Genomic DNA, 19,008 nt, shown 5'->3' with positions numbered 1-19,008 from the left:
CCTCCCGTGCGGCGTCCCTACCCTTACCTCCGGCCAGGCATAGTGCCAACGCCGCTGAATGACCTCCTGCTCCCAGCGTCCCTCTCGAGGCCATCCTGGGCACAGCTGCCCAAGTCATCTTCCTAAAACACACAGTAATTATATTACCTTCCTGCTTTGGGGTCATTTCCACCTGCGTGGCAGGCTGCCTAAGACATAAGCTACACTTCTCTGTGTTTCCAAGGTCCTGGTGACTCTCAGACTTCAGAGGGGAGCTTACTTCAAATGTGACCGCCTGGTTCTCGTCTCCAGAGACGCTCGGCGGGTGAGACCAGGCTGAAGTCGGGAAGCTGCCTTGGATTTCCAGGCTGGTACCTGCAGCAGTCGTGGTGCTGGAGGTCAATGGACTACAAGCTGAGAACTGTTTTCCTGGAAATCTGGTCAGGACCTAGGTAATGGATAGAAGTTGAGTTGAGTTGTTCTGAAATTAATTCACTTTATCTGCCCTGAAAAGATTTTATTTCGTTTCTTAAAATACTTTATTTATTTATGAGACACAGAGAGAGAGAGAGAGAGACAAAGCACAAGCTGGAGGAAGGGCAGAGGGAGCAGCCACTCAGCAGAGAGCCCGATGTGGGGCTCGATCCCAGGACCCTGAGATCATGACCTGAGCCAAAGGCAGCTCAACCAACTGAGGCACCTAGGATTATTTGTCCCCATTTCCTTCTCCCCAGCATCTGGTAGAGTGTTGATTAGTCTCATGCTGAAGTGATTTTTTAAAATATTCGGAGAAGGGAAGAGGAGGAAGGGACATCTCAGTGGCTTTCCCTGCACCCCTGGGGTGTTAGTGAGGTGACACCTGGGAAACAAATGGTATCATCTGTGACATCCGGCTGTACGTCCTTCCCACCTCTGCTTGTCCCATCATCATTTGTACTTCCACTGCACAATTCCAAAAGTAGCTATAGTTTGTGGAAATATATTTTAGGTCCTAATCTTCCATCTGAATGTTCACTTTTTAAAAAGAGAAAAGAGAGCCAGAGCCAGAAGGAGCCGCAGAGAGCAGCACTGGGCATTTTCACTGAGGACTTACTATGTACTACGCTCTGGTAAGCACCACGCACGTATTATCTTTAATCTCCAAAATAACTCGCAAGTGGGTATTAAGTGCACCCATTGCATAGATAAAGAAACTGCCTGCTTACCTTCCATGACATCACAATGACTCAAGCAAGGGCAGTTAGGAAAACAACAACAACAACAACAAAAACGGCACAAAGACATAACCTCGTATTCCAGAGTCAACCCTTAGGCACATTTGTCATGCAGCTCCAAAAGGAGAAAGGGCCTAAAGAGGGAGGAAAAGCTCAGTCTCAAGGTACTTCCTAAACGGGTAGGAAATGGCCCTTCTGTTCCTAAGTGTTCACCGACTGACATTTTCTTGCATACATACCCATATCCCCAAAAAGGCGTGGACGTGTTGGGGGCTCTGTAATCTGTTCTGTTCATTACCAGCCAAAGATGAGTTATTAAAGGTACTGGCCCTGCCTCAGGCTCCGATTCCATTTAACCGATCAAGGTTCTGTATCTCAGGAATAAAAATACTTCTCTGGCTCAGACCACCCGTCTGCAGAATTGCTGTCATCCCAGGCGTGAAATCTCTGCTCCTCTTGGGGTGTCCTCCTCACCTACACTTCTGAGCTGTAGTCTTTCTGGCCACCTGGTGAGTTTCCCTCTCTGGGGTTCCCCACTCACCAGGTGGCTCCCAGAAGCTGCCTGGCATCTCTTCCCACCCTCCTCCACTCACTCCTTCTCCCCTCCATGCCTCACCCCACCCTGGGTTCTCCTGTCACAGCATGTCTCCTGACATGCTCGGTTGCATGACAAGGATGTCACTCCTGCCTCCAAGTGGACATGTTCACTTCCTTGTTTGGCTTCCAAAGTCACCCCCTGAGTGCTAGGATCTGTCACGAGGTGCCCAGCCAGAGCGGCCTCTGCTCTGTGTTCTCAAGCATGTCTGGCGGTAGGGCTCTTCCATTTAACTTACTCTTTGATTTCATAAATATTCATCTCCCGAGGATCCCTGCCCAGCTGGCTTTGGGGCCCACTGTGCTGTGCTGCTCCGAGAGGCTCACACACATGCATTGACTGCCACTCTCTTCGCCTTTGAGGAGTTCCCTTCCCATGGAGGACAATGTCTGGGAGCTTGGGAGAAGGTCATCAATCCCCAGCATCTCGGGGTCTGAGCCTTGCAAATAGCCATCAGCCCCAGTGGGTCTAGCTGTTAACGCTCCGTAAAGGTTCCCAGCAAAAGAGCCTCCAGCTTACCATTCCACACCCAGGCCACTCAGCGCAGATTGGCCATGGGCATACAAATGAGTCCCTTGCTCCATACACTTCCTGAGTTGCACTGCTAGCACACAGCCTATGTTCTCACCCTAAATTAGGATGCGTGATCTAAGATAAGTTTTGCAAGAAGCAGACCATTTGAATTTGAGTATGTCTCAGAAAGCCTGGGACATGTGGTCTTTAGTTATTTAAGCCACACAAGACAGCCATCAGCAGTTCCCTGCAGCTACTGCTGCATTTACTGCTTGGGTGGGGAGGCATGGGCAACCAGCAGGACCAAATTCCCAGCAAGACCCGTTAACCCGCACGGTGCAGTTGAAAAGGAGAGACTTCCCTGCAGTTCACGGCTGCGGATGAGGGAAGCCTTGAAAGCCGGTAGGACCGGGGGTTGGGGAGGGGAGCGGAGACAATGTTTTCAGGTAAGGAGAGCATCAGAGCAAAGGCGTGAGGACAAAGGCAGCCATGTGGACAGGAGAGCCAGGGGAGGCCAGCCCGGGGAAAGCAGAAGCTTCATGAACAATAGTGTCAGAGGCCAGGCTTAAGAAATTTCATGTGACTTAATAAGCAGAAAACCAGGGCGCCTGGGTGGCTCAGTGGGTTAAAGCCTCTGCCTTCGCCTCGGGTCATGATCCCAGGATGCTGGGATCGAGCCCCGCATCGGGCTCTCTGCTCAGCGGGGAGCCTGCTTTCCTTCCTCTCTCTGGCTACCTCTCTGCCTACTTGTGATCTCTGTCTGTCAAATAAATAATAAAAAGAAAAAGAAAAATAAGCAGAAAACCATATGGCTACATGCACAGGGAAGGGTTGTGATGGGAACAGTGGGATGGGAATCAAGCAGCAGAAAACATGGGGTCATTTGAGGGGCCTTCAGAGGCCAAGAGATCTGCTCGGGGCTTCTGTACTTGGTTTGGGAGCAGCCGAAGCACGTGTTCCTCGGGGTCTGGAGAAGGTCGCCTGAACGTGAGCCCACACACTGTGTGACGTCGAGAAGCCCTTGCTCAGCCCCAGGCAGTCTGGCTCCATGGTGGAGTTCTGGCCCAGAGCTCATTCCGCGTCTTCAGCTCGGCCTCCACTGTGACCAAAATAAAATATGTTCAGTCCAGGCGTGAATTTAGGTCCGACCCTGGGCAGGGGATATGGGTGAGAGCCAGGGTGGGAGGTGTCTTACAGACGGCCATCGCCTTTCAGGATGAGCTCTGTCACCTCACGTTCCCACAATACCCTGCGGTCTCGTCCCTCGTGTGACATGCTGGTGTCCTCTGAGGGGCAGCTGCCAAGACCAGCCACTGACTGGGACTGAGGCTAATCTGGCCCATGACTTTGAATTTCTTAGCCCCCTTGACTCTGAATGTTCAGAATCAGAGCTCTTGCTTGGGTTAGGTCCTCTTTCTCAGGTGGCCTGTTTTAAATATAAGTTACCTCCCAAGAGGGGTAACATACAGCTTTAATGGCTCAGCATGGGTCAGGATAGGGAGGAATTGTTCCACCAGGGAATCATAAAAGAGGCACTGCAGGTATCTGAGAGTTCAACCAGTCCAACTACCCCGGCTTACATGAGAGGAAATTGAGACCAAAGTGAAGAGGGGACCTCATCACGGACACACCGAACTACTGATGCTAACAAGGGAAGAGTGGGTTTCCCGGCTTTAGAGCCAATGATCTTTCCTGATCCATCTTTCCAGCAAGTGTTTATTGAGAACCCACCATGTGCCAAGAACCATGGTAAGAGCTGGGGATGCTATTATCGAGGGTGAGAAATAGACCCCTTTGGTCATTTCGTGCTGCCTACCTGTACACATTGGAAATATGAACGAGCTCCCCCCATTGCCCACCTACCAGTGGGGCACAGAATAGGGACGTGTTGATGAGTGAGAAGATAAATGGAGAGGAGTGTCTCTAATGCGTACTACTGTCTACCAGCCCAACCTGGGCAGTAAAGCCGTGGGGGTCCCTGGGCTGCTGGCCATGACGTTAGTACAGTGGGAATGTAGAGGTAGGGTGGGGCAAGAAGGATGGGAAAAAGAGGGCAGATCTCTGGAAACAGGCTTGTGAGGGCCCTGAGAAAAACCCCCGCCCTGGCCCTACCACCTTGCATGTAAGATGAAGCAGGCGGTGGGCAGGTACACGGGTCTTCCTAAGGATTCATCTTGACACTACTTCTCTGGGGGTGGGGAAGGGGGATCCCTGGAGGAGAAAATGGCACTTGACAGTTGTCCCCCACCATCCCCCACCTCGGGTTCAGCAGCTGTGCCCCTCCTTACTTCTGTCCCCACCCCAGGACCACTCTCTCCACAGGTCCTAGCCTCAAACACTCAAGCCCACTAAGTCAGTGGGGGACCAGCTTTCCCAGAAACTAGGAAGCTATGTGGTGCATTTGATTCTCTGGGAGTCACTGCCATCATTTTATTAAATTTCAAGAACACTTAATGGAGATCTGATAGCTACAATGAGCTTAAAAGAAAAACTAAAATTTTCTCATGAACTCATGATAACTAATAGGAGAAGTTTCAACTGTCCTGCGGAGGGAGTCAACGGTGGTGTTATTTGAGTGTAATAGAGTCATCTCCTGTTCTAAGAAGCCATGCCAGAGAGCTAAGCATGCCTTGGAGACTTAATCCCAGCACCAGTGACACTGTCCAGCACTAACTTGGAGCTGTGCTCCGCCCTCGGGCTGGGCAAAGGGAGCACCAGACCTTATGGAGGGTCACTCATTTTTAGCTGCCTGCAATGTTTCTTGGTACCCGGATGTCTGGACACTGGATGTCCTCACCTGTATTTTGCACAGCCACCACATGTTCAGGGAGATGTGGTCTGAGTGGTTCCCAAAGAGCCTGGCCTAGTGGGGCTGTTGGAATTCTTAGTGGCATTAGAGTCACTCTTTCCGTCTACTCTCCAGAAAACGTCAAAAGGCAGATTATATACTATGCACATCATTTATACTCCTTTTTCTACTCTTGGGAATATTTCAAATTTTCTGTAATAAAGTTGAAAAAAAAAATGAAGGAACATTAACCAGCAGGGATATTTCATGTACTCATTTGTGCCCATTAAATTGTGACTCACATTTGACAAAAGTTTATTGAGCTTCTATTATACACCAAACACCGAGTTGGCCTTATCAGCTTCAGGGCTGGATCTTTTGCCTCATGGCAGTGGATGAGATCTTTGGGATGAGCCCTGAGCATTTACACTTTGATTGGGAGACTCCCACATACGGCCGGAGTGGAGAGCCACTGCCCTGAGAGGGTGATGGGGAAAAGCATACATGGGTGGGCTTGGGTCCTGACTCTCACCTCTGATATCCATATGATGTTGAGAACCTCATTTGTGTCTTTGGTTTTCAGGTTGGACTTCCTTCTGAAAAATGAGAGAATGGAACTTGATTATCTCTGAGGTCCTTTCCATTGCTCCTCAGCCTCTTGGTCTGAACCAAAAAAATAAGTCCCTTTCAACACCAACATTCTGTGACTGTACCAGCTATTTTACGGCAAGGGGAATAAATAGAGACTTTCTGGAAGTCCCTGAAATCAACACTGATTAGTCTATCCTCCTGTCCTCTACATCCGCCCCTTTTACTCATTGGCTTTCCATCAGTCTTGGAGTTAAACCAACTTAACAGAAGACGGTGGCAACAGCAAGGCCTGTTCCCGGCTGTAAAAGATGCATTAGTCCCAGTAATGGCCCATCTTCCCCAGACCACTTCCTCCATCTAGACGTTTATGGGACTGTGAATCAAGGGTTACCCAGGTAGGCAGAAAGGCCAGTGCCTGATGGATGATGAGTAGGGCAAGAAGGGACCAGGCATCTCTGTGAAATCCCAGCTCTGGCAATTAACTCAACGTGTTCTGAGTCCCAATCAAGAATTGACCTCTGCAGGCCAGGCACCCAGAGGCTGTGGGAGAAAAATGTCCTTATCCACTTTTTCCCATCCAGGTTATGGTGTGGCGTAAAAGAGACACACACTCCTCTCTTTGCTGGCTAGTAATAATGCAGGAAGGATTTTGAGTTCACCCTTTTGGCCAAAATGGAAGATTATTAAGAGAAGAAATATTGTTAAATATATAAAGAAAATTTTCATTTTTCATGATAGCTCTATTCCTGAAAACACTGTGTTTAAGTTGAATGTGTGGAAATGGAACATTTCTTTCTTCTTTAATTGAAGTGGCACCTACCAATTTTGATTCTGATTTCTCTGCGTCTTAGTCTACTAGTCAGTAATGTAGAAACTGACATTTAAATCCTAGGAAGCAAATCCTTTTGTAAAGGATTAGATTTAATTATTTGAGAACAAGTCACCTCTTTTTCAAATTTAAAAATATTTTTGGTGAAAGGTTTTACAAATCTTTATTATTCCCTAAAGATTCAACTTTCAATTTATACAAGGTCAGTTTCCAGTGGGGACCCATAAGTCACTGTTCCCATTACTACATTGGGAAGATGGGGATACAGGAAGTATGTAGGTGGGTGGTAGGTCTGTTTTGAGAGATTACTATATGCTCACCTACCAAAGGGAAGGCCAGAAGGTAATGCTTAAAAAAGCAAAACTGAAGAAATTGCAATGTATGTTTGTTACTTAGAAATATGGAGGTTGATAGCAAATATAGCTAATGATGAGTTTTAAAAGGTGGCCTCTAATAAGGTGGGATTGGGAGGGAGAAAAACCATAAGAGACTCTTAATCTCACAAAATAAACTGAGGGTTGCTGGGGGGAGGTGGATAGGGAGAGGGTGGTTGGGTGATTGACATTGGGGAGGCTATGTGCTATGGTGAGTGCTGTGAAATGTGTAAGCCTGACGATTAACAGACCTGTACCCCTCGGGCAAATAAAACATTATATGTTAATAATTAATAAAGCAAAACAAAACAAGACATAAAATAAAAGGTGACCTGTCAAGAAATACCATTAATCAAGTAAAAAAAAAATCAATGACAAAACAAGAAAAAATATTTGCAATTTGAAAGTCAGACAAGGCTTCATTACCAAAGTATATAAAGTTTCCAAAAGAGAAAATAAAAAGATCAACAATCACAGAAAAAGTCACTAGAGATATCAATAATCATTCAAAAAAGAAATAAGAATGGCTCTTGACAGGGACACCTTGGTGGCTTAGTCAGTTGTGCATCTAACTCTTGATTTTGGCACAGGTCATGATCTCAGAGTTGTGAGACAGTGGGGAGCCTGCTTCTCTCCCTCTCCCTCTATCCTTTCCCCTTGCTTGCCCATGCTTACTCACTCTCTCTCTCTCTCTCTTTCCCTTTTTAAATAAAATAAATAAATCTTAAAAAAAGAATAGCTCTTGACATTAAGACACTCAACTTCACTCATAATAAAAGGCACACAAATTACTGAGATACTGTTTTTATCTTACCAGATTGTCAAAAAATCCAAAATTTAAGAACACAGTGTTGGCAACACTATGGGGAAATGGGCATCCTCATACATTCCTAGTGAGAATGCAACTGGTCCACTCCCTAGAGAATAGAATTTGACAATATATAGTAAAACTGTTAATGTAAATACCCTTTAACCCAGCAATCTCATTTCTAGAAGCCTACAACAAAGATATACTGGCAAAGTATAGAAGGAAATATACAAGGCAATTTATTGAAGCACCGTTTGTAATAGCAAAACTGGATTCAACAAAAATCCCTATCAAAGGGGATTCGATGCCTAGAGTTTGGTAAATCCACAAATTGGAGTGACGAGCAACTGCAAAAAGGAAGGAGGAACAACTATGTTCTCCTGTGAAGTTCTAATCTCTCTACTTTTGTGTGTGGTTAAAAAATTTTTAATAAAAATCTTTAAAAATAGAAGAAAATTACTACCTCTAGGAGTTAAAAAATAGAGTAGTTCTGGGGGGATTGCTTTTTTTCATAACCACTGTAGAATCATTTGGCTCTTTATACTATGTATGTGTAAAAATAAGTATATTTAAAAATTAAAAGTGAAGAGGACTACCATAAACACAATACTTAATGGTGAAACTTTAAAAGCAGTCTCATTAAAGTCGGAAATATCAATGATGCCTGCTTTTCAATTTTGTAGTAGAGTCTTAGCCATCACAATAAGACAAGAAAAGGAAATGGACTGGGAATAAAAGACAAAGAATGATCATTGTTTGCAGACAATATTAAATGCACAGATAGTCCAAAATAATTTACTTATAAAAGTGTGTAACAAAATTGCTGAATATAAGAGCAAGAGACAAAAATCAGTATTGTTCCCATAACTAACCAGAAAATGTGATAAAACAAAACTCTGTACATAATGGCAACAGAAACTGTTAGGTATAGAGAAAGAGCTCTATCAAAAGATGGGACATCTATGAAGAAAATTATGAAACATTATGGAAGGACATAATAATAGATCTGATTAAAATAAAAAACGTGAATTCTCCCCAAATTATTCTCTAAACTCAATACTTCCAACCAAAAGCTTAACAGAACTTTTTGTGGAACTAGACAAACTGATATCAATTTCACAGCCTTAAAACCATGAAAAGCATTTTGAAAATAAGAAAAAGAGGAAGGCTTGTTTTTATCATATATTAAGGTTTATTATAAAGCCTTAGTACATAAAATAATGAAATACTAGAGCAGGGATAGAAAATAAGCCAATGGCACAGAACAGAGATCCCAGAGATAAGCTCACACGTATTTTGAACTCGATATATTTATTATACAGGTAGTAATTGAGAAATGATGTACAACTCAATCAATGAAGAAATCGCTTTGCCATGTGGGGGAAAAAATGAAGTTGGGTTCTTACCTGACACATACACAAAAATAAATTCCTGGTGGATTAAAGACCTAAATATGAAAAACAAATGTTAAACATGTTAGAAAGAAATATAGAGGGCATATCTCTATTCTCAAGATAGGGAACACAAACCAGTAAAGCAGGAATGATTAAAGAAAGTATTGATGACATTAAAATCTAAATTTTCTGGGTCACAAATGACCCCATAAACAAAGTTAAAAGATAAATGGCAAATAGAAGAAAATATCTGTGACTTATCAGAATACATAAGAGTTCATATCAGAATGTGTAAAAAGTCCTACACATAAGTATGAAAAATGTCCTGGTCAAAAATGATGCAGAGAATAAGAACAATCCACAGAAGAGGAAACCCAAACTGCAAATAAATATATGGAAAGACAACCCAATAATCAGGAATCGGAGAAAAAATAAAAGCAAAATGAGATTCTGTTTCACACCAATCAGATTCGTGAAAATGAAGAAGTCTGACTGTGAGGCTGTCAGGAAAGCTGTGTACAGCCAGTGGGAGAATAAATCAATACAATGAATTTAGAGATAAAAGTTAGGATATATCTCACCTAATTGAAAATTCATACATTGTATGACCCAAGACTACCAATAGCCAGCATATACTTCTGGAAGTACACCCCAGAATATTCTCATACCTGGATACAATGAGGCATACATAAGAATATTCGTTGTAGCATTTAAAAAAAAATAGCAAAAAAAAAAAAGAGCTGGAATGAAACTCAGTGATAAAAATAGGGTTCGGGATAAATAAAATGTATTAAGTTCACATGCTTGAATACCATGCAGTAATTAAGCCGAATGAACTAGATCTATCCTACGTATGATCATGGACAGATCTCAAAAATCAACTAGAATTTAAAAAGTGTGTCTAGAGTGGTATTTCTAGTATGGTATCACTTATATAATACATAATGTTTTAAAAACGTGTAAATATATGTAACATCAATGGATATATCAAGGAATAAATGGGAACAAGAAAATGGAGACCAACTAGGCAGCCCTCTATAGAAATTTTGCTGTGAAGGGGAAAGACGGTTATAGCGAGGGGTGGGGGTATAGCGTCTGAGGAGGGTTATGACTTGTTTTTTGTTTTTGTTTTTGTTTTGCAGATTTTATTTATTTATTTGAGAGAGAGACAGTGAGAGAGAGCATGAGAGGGGAGAAGGTCAGAGGGAGCAGACTCCCCATGGAGCAGGGAGCCTGATGCAGGACTTGATCCCAGGACTCTGGGATCATGACCTGAGCTGAAGGCAGTCGCTTAACCAACTGAGCCACCCAGGCACCTTATGACTTGTTTTTTAATGAACAACACTAGAGCTTGTTTGTCTGCAGACAGAAACGAACCAGTGGAGAGACTTAAAATTATCATTCATAGAGAGCAGAATCCTGGAGAAGGTGGATCCTGAGCTGAAGTCCACAAGACAACCCTACAGTATTTTGGGTAGAGATGGTGTTTGAGCGATGGCAGTGGGGCGAAGTGGAGATGAGTTTGTAGGTGTCTAGGAGGGGGGCTCTTTAAGAGGTGATGCTAACTGTGTGGGTGGGTGACACTCTAAAGGGGCATCTGGTTTGATTCAAGGGAGGGACAAGAGGACCTCTGACCAAGGATGGACCCCGTGCTCTTGGAGGGTGGCAGACTACACTGTTGTCACTCCCAAAGAACTTGGAATCTGTTCCAGAGAGGATCCCAATAATCCACCTCGTGTATTTGTCCCTGGACACCAGTGCCTCTCACATACTGGGCGTTAGGTCCACTCTGGGAAATGCACAGGGCTCGGGTTAGTCCTGCCTCTGCCATCTTCGGGTTCTGTGACCTTCTAGAGCAAGTCCCACCACTCCTCTTGGCCTGTTTTCTTCCCCCTCAGGGTGGTTAACTGCGTTTGTGATTTTGCCCATGAAACACTGTAGGGAGGCCGTGGATTAAGGCTTCTGGGGACACACACAGGAATTCCTCCCGTGGGCTGCTCCCACCCAGCGCCCCAGGCCTCCAGGTCCAGCCCCTTCACCCCGCGCCTCTGTCCTATCCCCACCACGGCTCCCTCTACACACCCGTCCTCCCTTTTTCTTCCTGCCTTATGGCTCCAAGTTTCCCACCAGTGGTTGCGGTCAGACCTCCGGCCAAGGGCTTGAGGGCTCCGTCTAGGGACGCCAACTCGCCCACACGGCCATCCCTGCAGATTCTGGACCCTTCGTGAGCTAACAGGAAGCCTGGGGCAGGGGACACCCCCAACAGCGCTGCCAGCCTTAGGGCCCCGCCTCCGGGAGTGACCCCCCCCCCACCCCCGCGCCATTCGCTGCGTGTGCACCTGTCCCAGGGGCTCCGGGATGCAAGCAAAGATGAAGTCATCTCTGAGGGCCCGGGGTCTGGCAGGCCTGTGAGCACTTGTCTTCTGCTTCTCTCACTCTGCCGCTGCTCCGCTGCCTCGCTGTCCCTTCTATAGCCCCAGCCCCCGGCCCTCTTCCCAGCCTCTCGGTCCTCCTACCGGCTGAGCGCCGGGGATCCTCACTCCGCCCTCCTCTGCAGGAGCCAACCAGCGCGGAGGGGCCGCTGGGCTCCCGCTGCAAGAGCATAAAACCCGCTTGGCTCCAGCCGCTGCGCTCCCTTCCCCACCGGTCAGGGTGCCCGACTAGGCAAGGTTTTCCCTGGGGCTTGCGGGCCAGTGGGCGGCGCCGCTGGACCCGACCTCGCCTCCAAGCAGGCTTAGGGATATTCACTTTCCGCTTCCAGAAAAGTTGTGAGAAAGTGAATTTGGGGTGGATTGGGATGTGGTGGCAGCTCCTTCCCTTCCCCAAGTCCCACACTGCACAGCCTCATTTCCTGACAGCCTGTCACCCTCCCTGAGCCCTCTTGCCCTTTGCTCCTAAGCTTCCCCCCATTGTGTGATCAGCATCTTCTCCTTCCTTATCTCTTTCTCCCTCCCTGTCTCTATTTCTCCTTATTTTCACCTTCTCCCTGTTATTCCCCCTTCTGCTTTCTCGCCAACGGAAACCTTCCCCTTCCCACTCCATTTCACCCATCAAACCCCTCCACTTGCCCCCACACTGTCCACCCCTCTCTCTCCCCCTTCCCCATCCCTCCCAGCAAAGTCAACCATGGATTCTGGGCCTGCCTGGGCTGCCAACCCCACTCCCCGGGGCACCTTGTCTGCCCCCAATGCCACCACACCCTGGCTGGGCCGGGATGAGGAGCTGGCCAAGGCAGAGATTGGAGTCCTGGCCACCGTCCTGGTGCTGGCGACAGGGGGCAATCTGACCGTGCTGCTGACCCTGGGACAGCGAAGCCGCAAGCGCTCCCGCATGCACCTGTTTGTTCTGCACCTGGCCCTGACCGACCTGGGCGTGGCGCTCTTCCAGGTGCTGCCCCAGCTGCTGTGGGACATCACCTACCGCTTCCAGGGCCCCGACCTCCTCTGCCGGGCCGTCAAGTACCTGCAGGTGCTCAGCATGTTTGCCTCCACCTACATGCTGCTGGCCATGACGCTGGACCGCTACCTGGCGGTTTGTCACCCGCTGCGCAGCCTCCAGCAGCCCAGCCAGTCCGCCTACCCGCTCATCGCCGCCCCCTGGCTGCTGGCTGCCGTCCTCAGCCTGCCTCAAGTCTTCATCTTTTCTCTGCAAGAGGTGATCCAGGGCACTGGGGTGCTGGACTGCTGGGCGCACTTCCACGTCCCTTGGGGGCCTCGCGTCTACATCACCTGGACTACCGTGGCCATCTTTGTCCTGCCCGTGGCCATGCTCACGGCCTGCTACAGCCTCATCTACCGTGAGATCTGTAAGAACCTCAAAGTCAAGACACAGGCCCGGAAGGTGGAAGGAAGGGGCTGGAGGATGTGGGACAGGACCTCACCTTCTGGCCCAGCTGTGGCCACACGGGGGCTGCCATCCCGAGTCAGCAGCATCAACACCATCTCCAGGGCCAAGATCCAAACCGTGAAAATGACTTTTGTCATCGTGCTGGCGTACATCGCCTGCTGGGCACCCTTCTTCAGCGTCCAGATGTGGTCCGTGTGGGACAAGAATGCCCCCAATGAAGGCAAGTGTGTGTTGGTGGGGAAGGGGGAGTGGAAAAGAACAAGGAAAGGAGAATGGCAGGCTTAGGACAGGGTTCTCAAGCTTCCCAGGGCCTGGCCGATAACAGATGAGCGAAGGAATTATGAAAGGTGGTGCCTGTCCCCTGCGCAAAGGGGCGGCTACAACTCCCATCCAGCCTACGGATGTCTGTGATTATCTTTTATGTAAAATTTCCATAGTTAAAATTTTGGGAACCTATTTAAACATTTAACAATATTACGTGGCCTTAGCAAAATCTGACTGTTGGCAGATTTGGCCAACCAAGTACCTGCCAGTTTCACAGATGAGCATTAGAATCATAGAATGACCAGGTTGAAATTTTCAAATTGTCCAGGATGACGATTGGTGACCACGGCTGAGAGCTGTGTCTCTCAGCACTCTCCCCTCCTGAGCCTGGGCATGACTTTGAACTCCTTCTCAACAACCACTTCTAATTAATTAGCCTGTTGGCACATGACAACCCTGAAATGGCAAGTTCAACTCCCTCATTCTGCTAACGGGGCAGAGAGGCTCAGAGGGGAAAGGTGACTTGCCCAGGACCACACAGCCAGTGGGTGGCAAAGTGAAAAGTTGAAAGTAGGCCTGCCGTCTCCTTGTCTTTTTTCCCTTACCCCCTGCTCTGTTCATAATCTTGGATCTGGACATGGTGAGCAGCGGGGACTTCTTCCTACGTGAAAAACAAAATGGGATCCTGGGATCCTCCATGAAGACCATGTTCTGGTGGGCACAAAGGAGGCCTTGCTACTGTCATTTTTCTGGCGTGAGGTCGAGGGAAACCACCTGAGCTTTAGACACTGCAGGACAGTCCAGCCATCTGAGGATGAGTGTGTACTCTGGGAGGTAGGGCTGTGTGTGGGCAACTTAAATGTTGAAAACAGCATTCAAAGATGTCCCTTCCTGCTCCCCTAAGAAGAGTGGGATGTGGGGACAAGAGCAAGTCAACTCGTCTGCGTGTTTGTGAATGGGGGTGTCTGGGTTCTATGCAGTGCGAGTCATTTGCATGGCCCAGGATGTATAATGGGTGCATATGTAACCCCCCGAGGGAGGCCATGAGCACAGGTTCTTCTGGAAGCTTCCCGACAGTTTGCTGACCAGCAGACCCAGGCTACCAATTCATACCAGCTTCCAGGGAGTGGATCCCCATTGCTGTGTGTTTTTGTTTCTAATCTCATTTTGCTCATCTTAGGAGACGCTCAAGACAAATACTTTGTTTTTCTGGAGAGACTAAATAAGGGCCAGCCTGTTCATGAATTGAACACAAGCCCGCAAGAGAAGTGTGAAAACGACACCAACCATTATGGTCCCAATTTATCCCCTCTTTTGGACATCCCTTCGGACAGGAGGCCATTTGCAAATTACCCTTTAAGCAATGAACGCATTGATTCTAACCGACCATAGGAAACCCACCCACCCCCGCTCTAGTCAAGCACAGAACAGAAGAAAGAAGAATAGTGCCAAGCACATTTGGTCCTCGGTGCTTACCGGAGGCCTTCTCTGCTTTATGTCTGAGTAACCTGAGACTCAGGGAGGTGAAATAACTCGTCCATAGTGCCGCTGCTAGTAAGACATGGTGCCGGGACCCGAACCGAGGTCATTATGGCCTGAGCATTAGCCAAGACCTGGCTTAACTTTCAACAATTCAGCTTAGCCAATGGCAGTGGGGGGTGGGTGTGGTGGAGAGTCATTTGTCCCTTCATCGAGGAACCTCCCAGAAGATGGAGACCCTGCCCCCCAGTCAGTGTGGGCTTCCCTGGTGCCCTCCATGTCACTACCCCTGAGCCTGCCCCTCAGTACGTCCCTACACGCCTCACCTGCCTAGTGACTTACCACTAACCCAGAGTTGCTCTGAGCAGGGAGGGCAGGAACAATGTGTTACCTTACAAGGCAACGTGCTCTCTCTGGAAACTGGAAACCCTTTGAGGCCCTTCTAGTTGGGCTGAGATCTGCCATTACTTTAAACATACTTTCCAGGACACCCAGTTCCTTTCCATAGCATTCCGGCTTCCTGGCCTCCTGTCCATGAGTCTCTGGTTGGAGCCCGTCTGCTTGCCCTTGCTCTGCCCCTGACTGTCTGCTGAGGTCCTGCCGGGAAGCAGTCCGGGTCAGTCCGGGTCTGCTCTCTAGGCCTGAGCGGTGGACGCTCTGCAGATCCTGGCGCTCGGGCCCCATTTCCAGCCCCTGCACTGGGCCTGGCTCCGAGGGGGCCTGGTCCAACAGATGTTTCCCAGGCGAAGGCACTCACGGAAACTCTCAGTCCCTGTCCTCAAAGAGGGTGGGGATAGGGTGAACACCACCCCCTTAGCCAAAGCAACTTCCTACATCTTCCACAGCTTCCTGGTGTTGTGAGCCGGGGAGCAGGCCCGAATGTAGGGAAAATGAAGGAGGCTCCGTTCGTTGTTGGTCCCTCCTGCACATCTAGGTGCTCCCTGCTGCCCCCGACTCTCTGATTGACATGGGTCAATCCAGGCCCAGATGCCTTTAGCTTCTCACTGTTGTGCTTTGTGTCTTCACCCCAGCGTCCTGACCCTGTACCTTCCCTTTGCTGGGGCCACACCCCGGAACACAGCTATGGGCCAGGTGCCCAAGGAACCGGAGTCTTTGAAGGTCTCATCATGCTTTACAGAGTAGGCAGTTGAGTTTTGCCTTTGAATTTGTTGGCTGAAACTGCACAAGAGTGCAGGATGGCTGCCTTGGAGTTGGTGGGGCCGCCTTCACGTCTGTGCCACAACCCCTAAGATTCCGTAGAGCTTTGACCTTGCTTTCAGTGATTCCATAGCCTCTGCAGAAGGTTCCGCAGTGTGCAACCTGCGCCACGGCCGGGACGTAGGGCAACCCGCAGGCGGTCAGAACCCCTCCCGGAAGCCGTCCCACTGGCCTGTGGGGCTCCATGTGGTCATCAGAAAGAATTTCGTGTCTGGGAGAGATCTTGTCAGTCTGCACGCTCCCATTTTGACTGTCCAAGAGAGAAATGAGTTTTTCCCTGAAGGACGGTGCATTCCTTGGGTATAATCCCTGAGGATACGAGCAAGTATTCGTCTGGAACGGGATGCTTGGGGGCCCCGTTCCTAGCAGCTGCCCCTCCACTGCAGTCAGAGATGAGGCCGTGGGACCTGCACGGTGGCCCATGGGGTTGATTGCCCTCCCAGGCCCCCAGCAGAGGCCTGGCACCATCAGGGCTCCCGTGCCCTACTCCTGAGTGGCAGGATGAACGGCGCTGGACAGTGTGCACCCATATCTTTGACATAAATGAGAACATGGGTCAAAGGGGCCTGAACTTGCTCTAAAATCATAGTTATTTTCCATTAAGTGAGGCAAGTTCTGGGTTTTGGAACAATGACACCGTCTCCTGTTTGGACTAGTCCTGTTCCTGGCTCTGTGTGCGCCTCAAAAGTCAACCTTGGAGCAAACCTTAGCTCATACCCTTACCCTGTGGTCCCAGATGAGATCCAGTGACATCCGCCTCTGGAGCCGGAGTCCCAGCTCCAAGTCCCAGCTGTGCTTCTTTCTGCTTCTAGAACCCGAGGGAGTCCTTTCTCCCCTCTGGGAACTCAGTTCTGCGCAGTGGGGACTTGGAATCTCTCCCAGGTCCCACCCAGCTTGGTAATTCTCAGGCTTCTTGTGCTTCTCCTTCTGCAGATTCAACCAATGTGGCCTTCACCATCTCCATGCTCCTGGGCAACCTGAGCAGCTGTTGCAACCCCTGGGTCTACATGGGTTTCAACAGCCACCTGTGGCCGCGCCCCCTGCGCCGCCTGGCCTGCTGCGGGGGACCCCGGCCTCGGCCCTGCCCGCAGCTCTCCAGCGACAGCCCCTCGGGCTGCCACACCGCGCTGCTGACCTGCTCCAGTGGCCTGCCCACCCTCACGCTCAGCCCCAGGCTCTGTGGGGGCCCCAGGTCCAAAGGCTCCCGGAAGGGCTCAGTGCAGGAGCATGGCAAAGCCTCCACTGAGACCATCGCCTTTTAGGGAACCGTCGCCCACGGGGCTAGCGAGGATCTCTGCCCGTGTCAGCACTGGCTGTAAAAGCTGGGAGGGCCTTGGTGGGAGTTAGGGGGAGCCCACTTTGAGGCAGGGTCAGGGGGCCAGCATGGCTGCCCTACCTTTGGTGTTACTGGTGCCTCTGGTATGCGGGCGGACCCTCGTTTGCTCCCAGTCTCACACCTTGGGAATCGGGAAGAGTCAAAGCTTCTGCTTCCCTGACCCTGCGCATTCACAGCGTGCCTGGGAACCCACCCATGTGGTCCACATGGTGCCCCAGGTCTCAGGCAGGCCTAGGACGGCAAGGGGGTCCAACAGGGGGCAAGGACTCTGGCTGGTCTCCCGCCTTGACTGTTTGTCCCCATCCTACCCTGAAGAGCACCCTTGGTGCAACCAGAAGTGGGGAGAAGTGAAAACCCCGGAGAAGGGTCCTATTTCTCTACCCAGATCCTGGATTTGTTTGTTTTCTATGGGAAGGCATCTTTCAGGAAGGAAACCAAAGAGGAGGAGGGATATGGCAGGTGCACCAGCTTTGCCCACTGTGCCGGCCTGTCTGCTGAAGGGGGGATGGAGGACTTGGTACAGCACCTGTAGCTAGGAAAAATCCACGGACGCTAGTGTTTCTCCTCCCCACCCCCGTCATTCACCTTTATAGGATGGGTGCCAGGGCAAAGCAGACCCTCAGGGGTGGGACACGCTGGGAGAGAGCAGGTGGGAGAGGGAGGAAAGAAGATAAAAATGAGCACGGTAAGAGAGTGGACGAAGTTTCTCTGAGGCAGTGTGGCTTCTTGGCTCTCCTTCCTCCCCCAGCGGACCCACACGGCGCCTTCCTCTGGGACGCCCAGAGGAGACATCCTTACAGAAATTCTGGCTGGATCTACGCTCTGAACTTCCTTGAGGCTTTCACAGCTTTACTGCGAGCCATGCCTGCCGTGATGAAGTTGGGAGGCCAGGATTTGAGACTCAGCTCTGCCTTCAGGTGCCTGTGTGTCCCCGGGCAGGTTGCCTCCCTTCTCTGGGCCTCTGTCTTCTCACCCGTTAGGACAGAGATGATCAACTTGCATCATCACGTGCCTTCATCTTTTCCATCTCTACCCTGTCATGACTTTGCAAGACTGGGCATTGGGCTACAGTAGAGCCTTTTCTAACCAACGGGCTCTAGAAGAAGAATTGCTGGATTTTCATGACAATGACATTTATACCCTTGGACTCAATTCTGGTGACTGCGGGTCCCGCCGTGGCCGTGCTGTCCACTTTTGCTCTCAGTTCTGCGATGTTGAAACTAGGAGCGGCGGTCAAGCACATGGACTCTAGGGCTTTGCCCTGTTCCTCCTCATTATCCCCAGTGGGATTGAGACCCCGGGGTGACTTCCCCTCCCAAATTTCGGTTCTAATCTAAGAGATGGCCCTGGTGATGGAAAGAGCATCAGCTGGAAAGTCAGGAGAACCACGTCTCGGTTCTGCCACCACTGATGGCCACCATGGGGAGAATGCTGGTTAATCCTTCATCTCTGTTATGAGGGTCAAATAGGACTGTGGGTGTAAAAGTGGTTGGTAGACCCAGGAGCTCTCTGCTAGAGGACAGGGCTGCTGATGCAATGAAAAGCTCCTGAGAACAGCCCCAGCGACCAGGTTCACTGCCCTCTATTCCTAGGGAACTGCAGGAAATGGCTGTAACTTTGAGCTTTAAGAGGCCTCTCAGCTCTGAGAAGCTTCCTTCGGCTTCTGTAAAAAGAGCCTGAACTGAGTGTTGTAAGTGAGCAAAGTGTCCCTAGCCTTCAGTACTAAACAACCAGGCAGTGGGACCTAGACCCTAATGGGACCAAGGCTCAAGGCAGAGGT

The 19,008-nt window shown here is 49.4% G+C and overlaps 1 protein-coding gene across 1 annotated transcript; it reads left to right on the top strand.

The window, feature by feature from the left end:
• Positions 1-12,211: 12,211 nt before the first annotated feature.
• On the top strand, positions 12,212-17,154 carry LOC111150962 (arginine vasopressin receptor 1B). The gene is made up of 2 exons (XM_022508652.1): positions 12,212-13,151; positions 16,826-17,154. The coding sequence occupies exons 1-2, from the start codon at positions 12,212-12,214 to the stop codon at positions 17,152-17,154; spliced, it is 1,269 nt and encodes a 422-aa protein (XP_022364360.1).
• Positions 17,155-19,008: the final 1,854 nt, after the last annotated feature.

This window comes from Enhydra lutris, unplaced genomic scaffold, assembly GCF_002288905.1.
Source record: "Enhydra lutris kenyoni isolate GAN:26980312 unplaced genomic scaffold, ASM228890v2 scaffoldscaffold25, whole genome shotgun sequence".
Lineage (NCBI taxonomy): Eukaryota > Metazoa > Chordata > Mammalia > Carnivora > Mustelidae > Enhydra > Enhydra lutris.
Note: the sequence above shows the minus strand (reverse complement) of the source record. Positions and strands in the feature narration are given on the sequence as shown.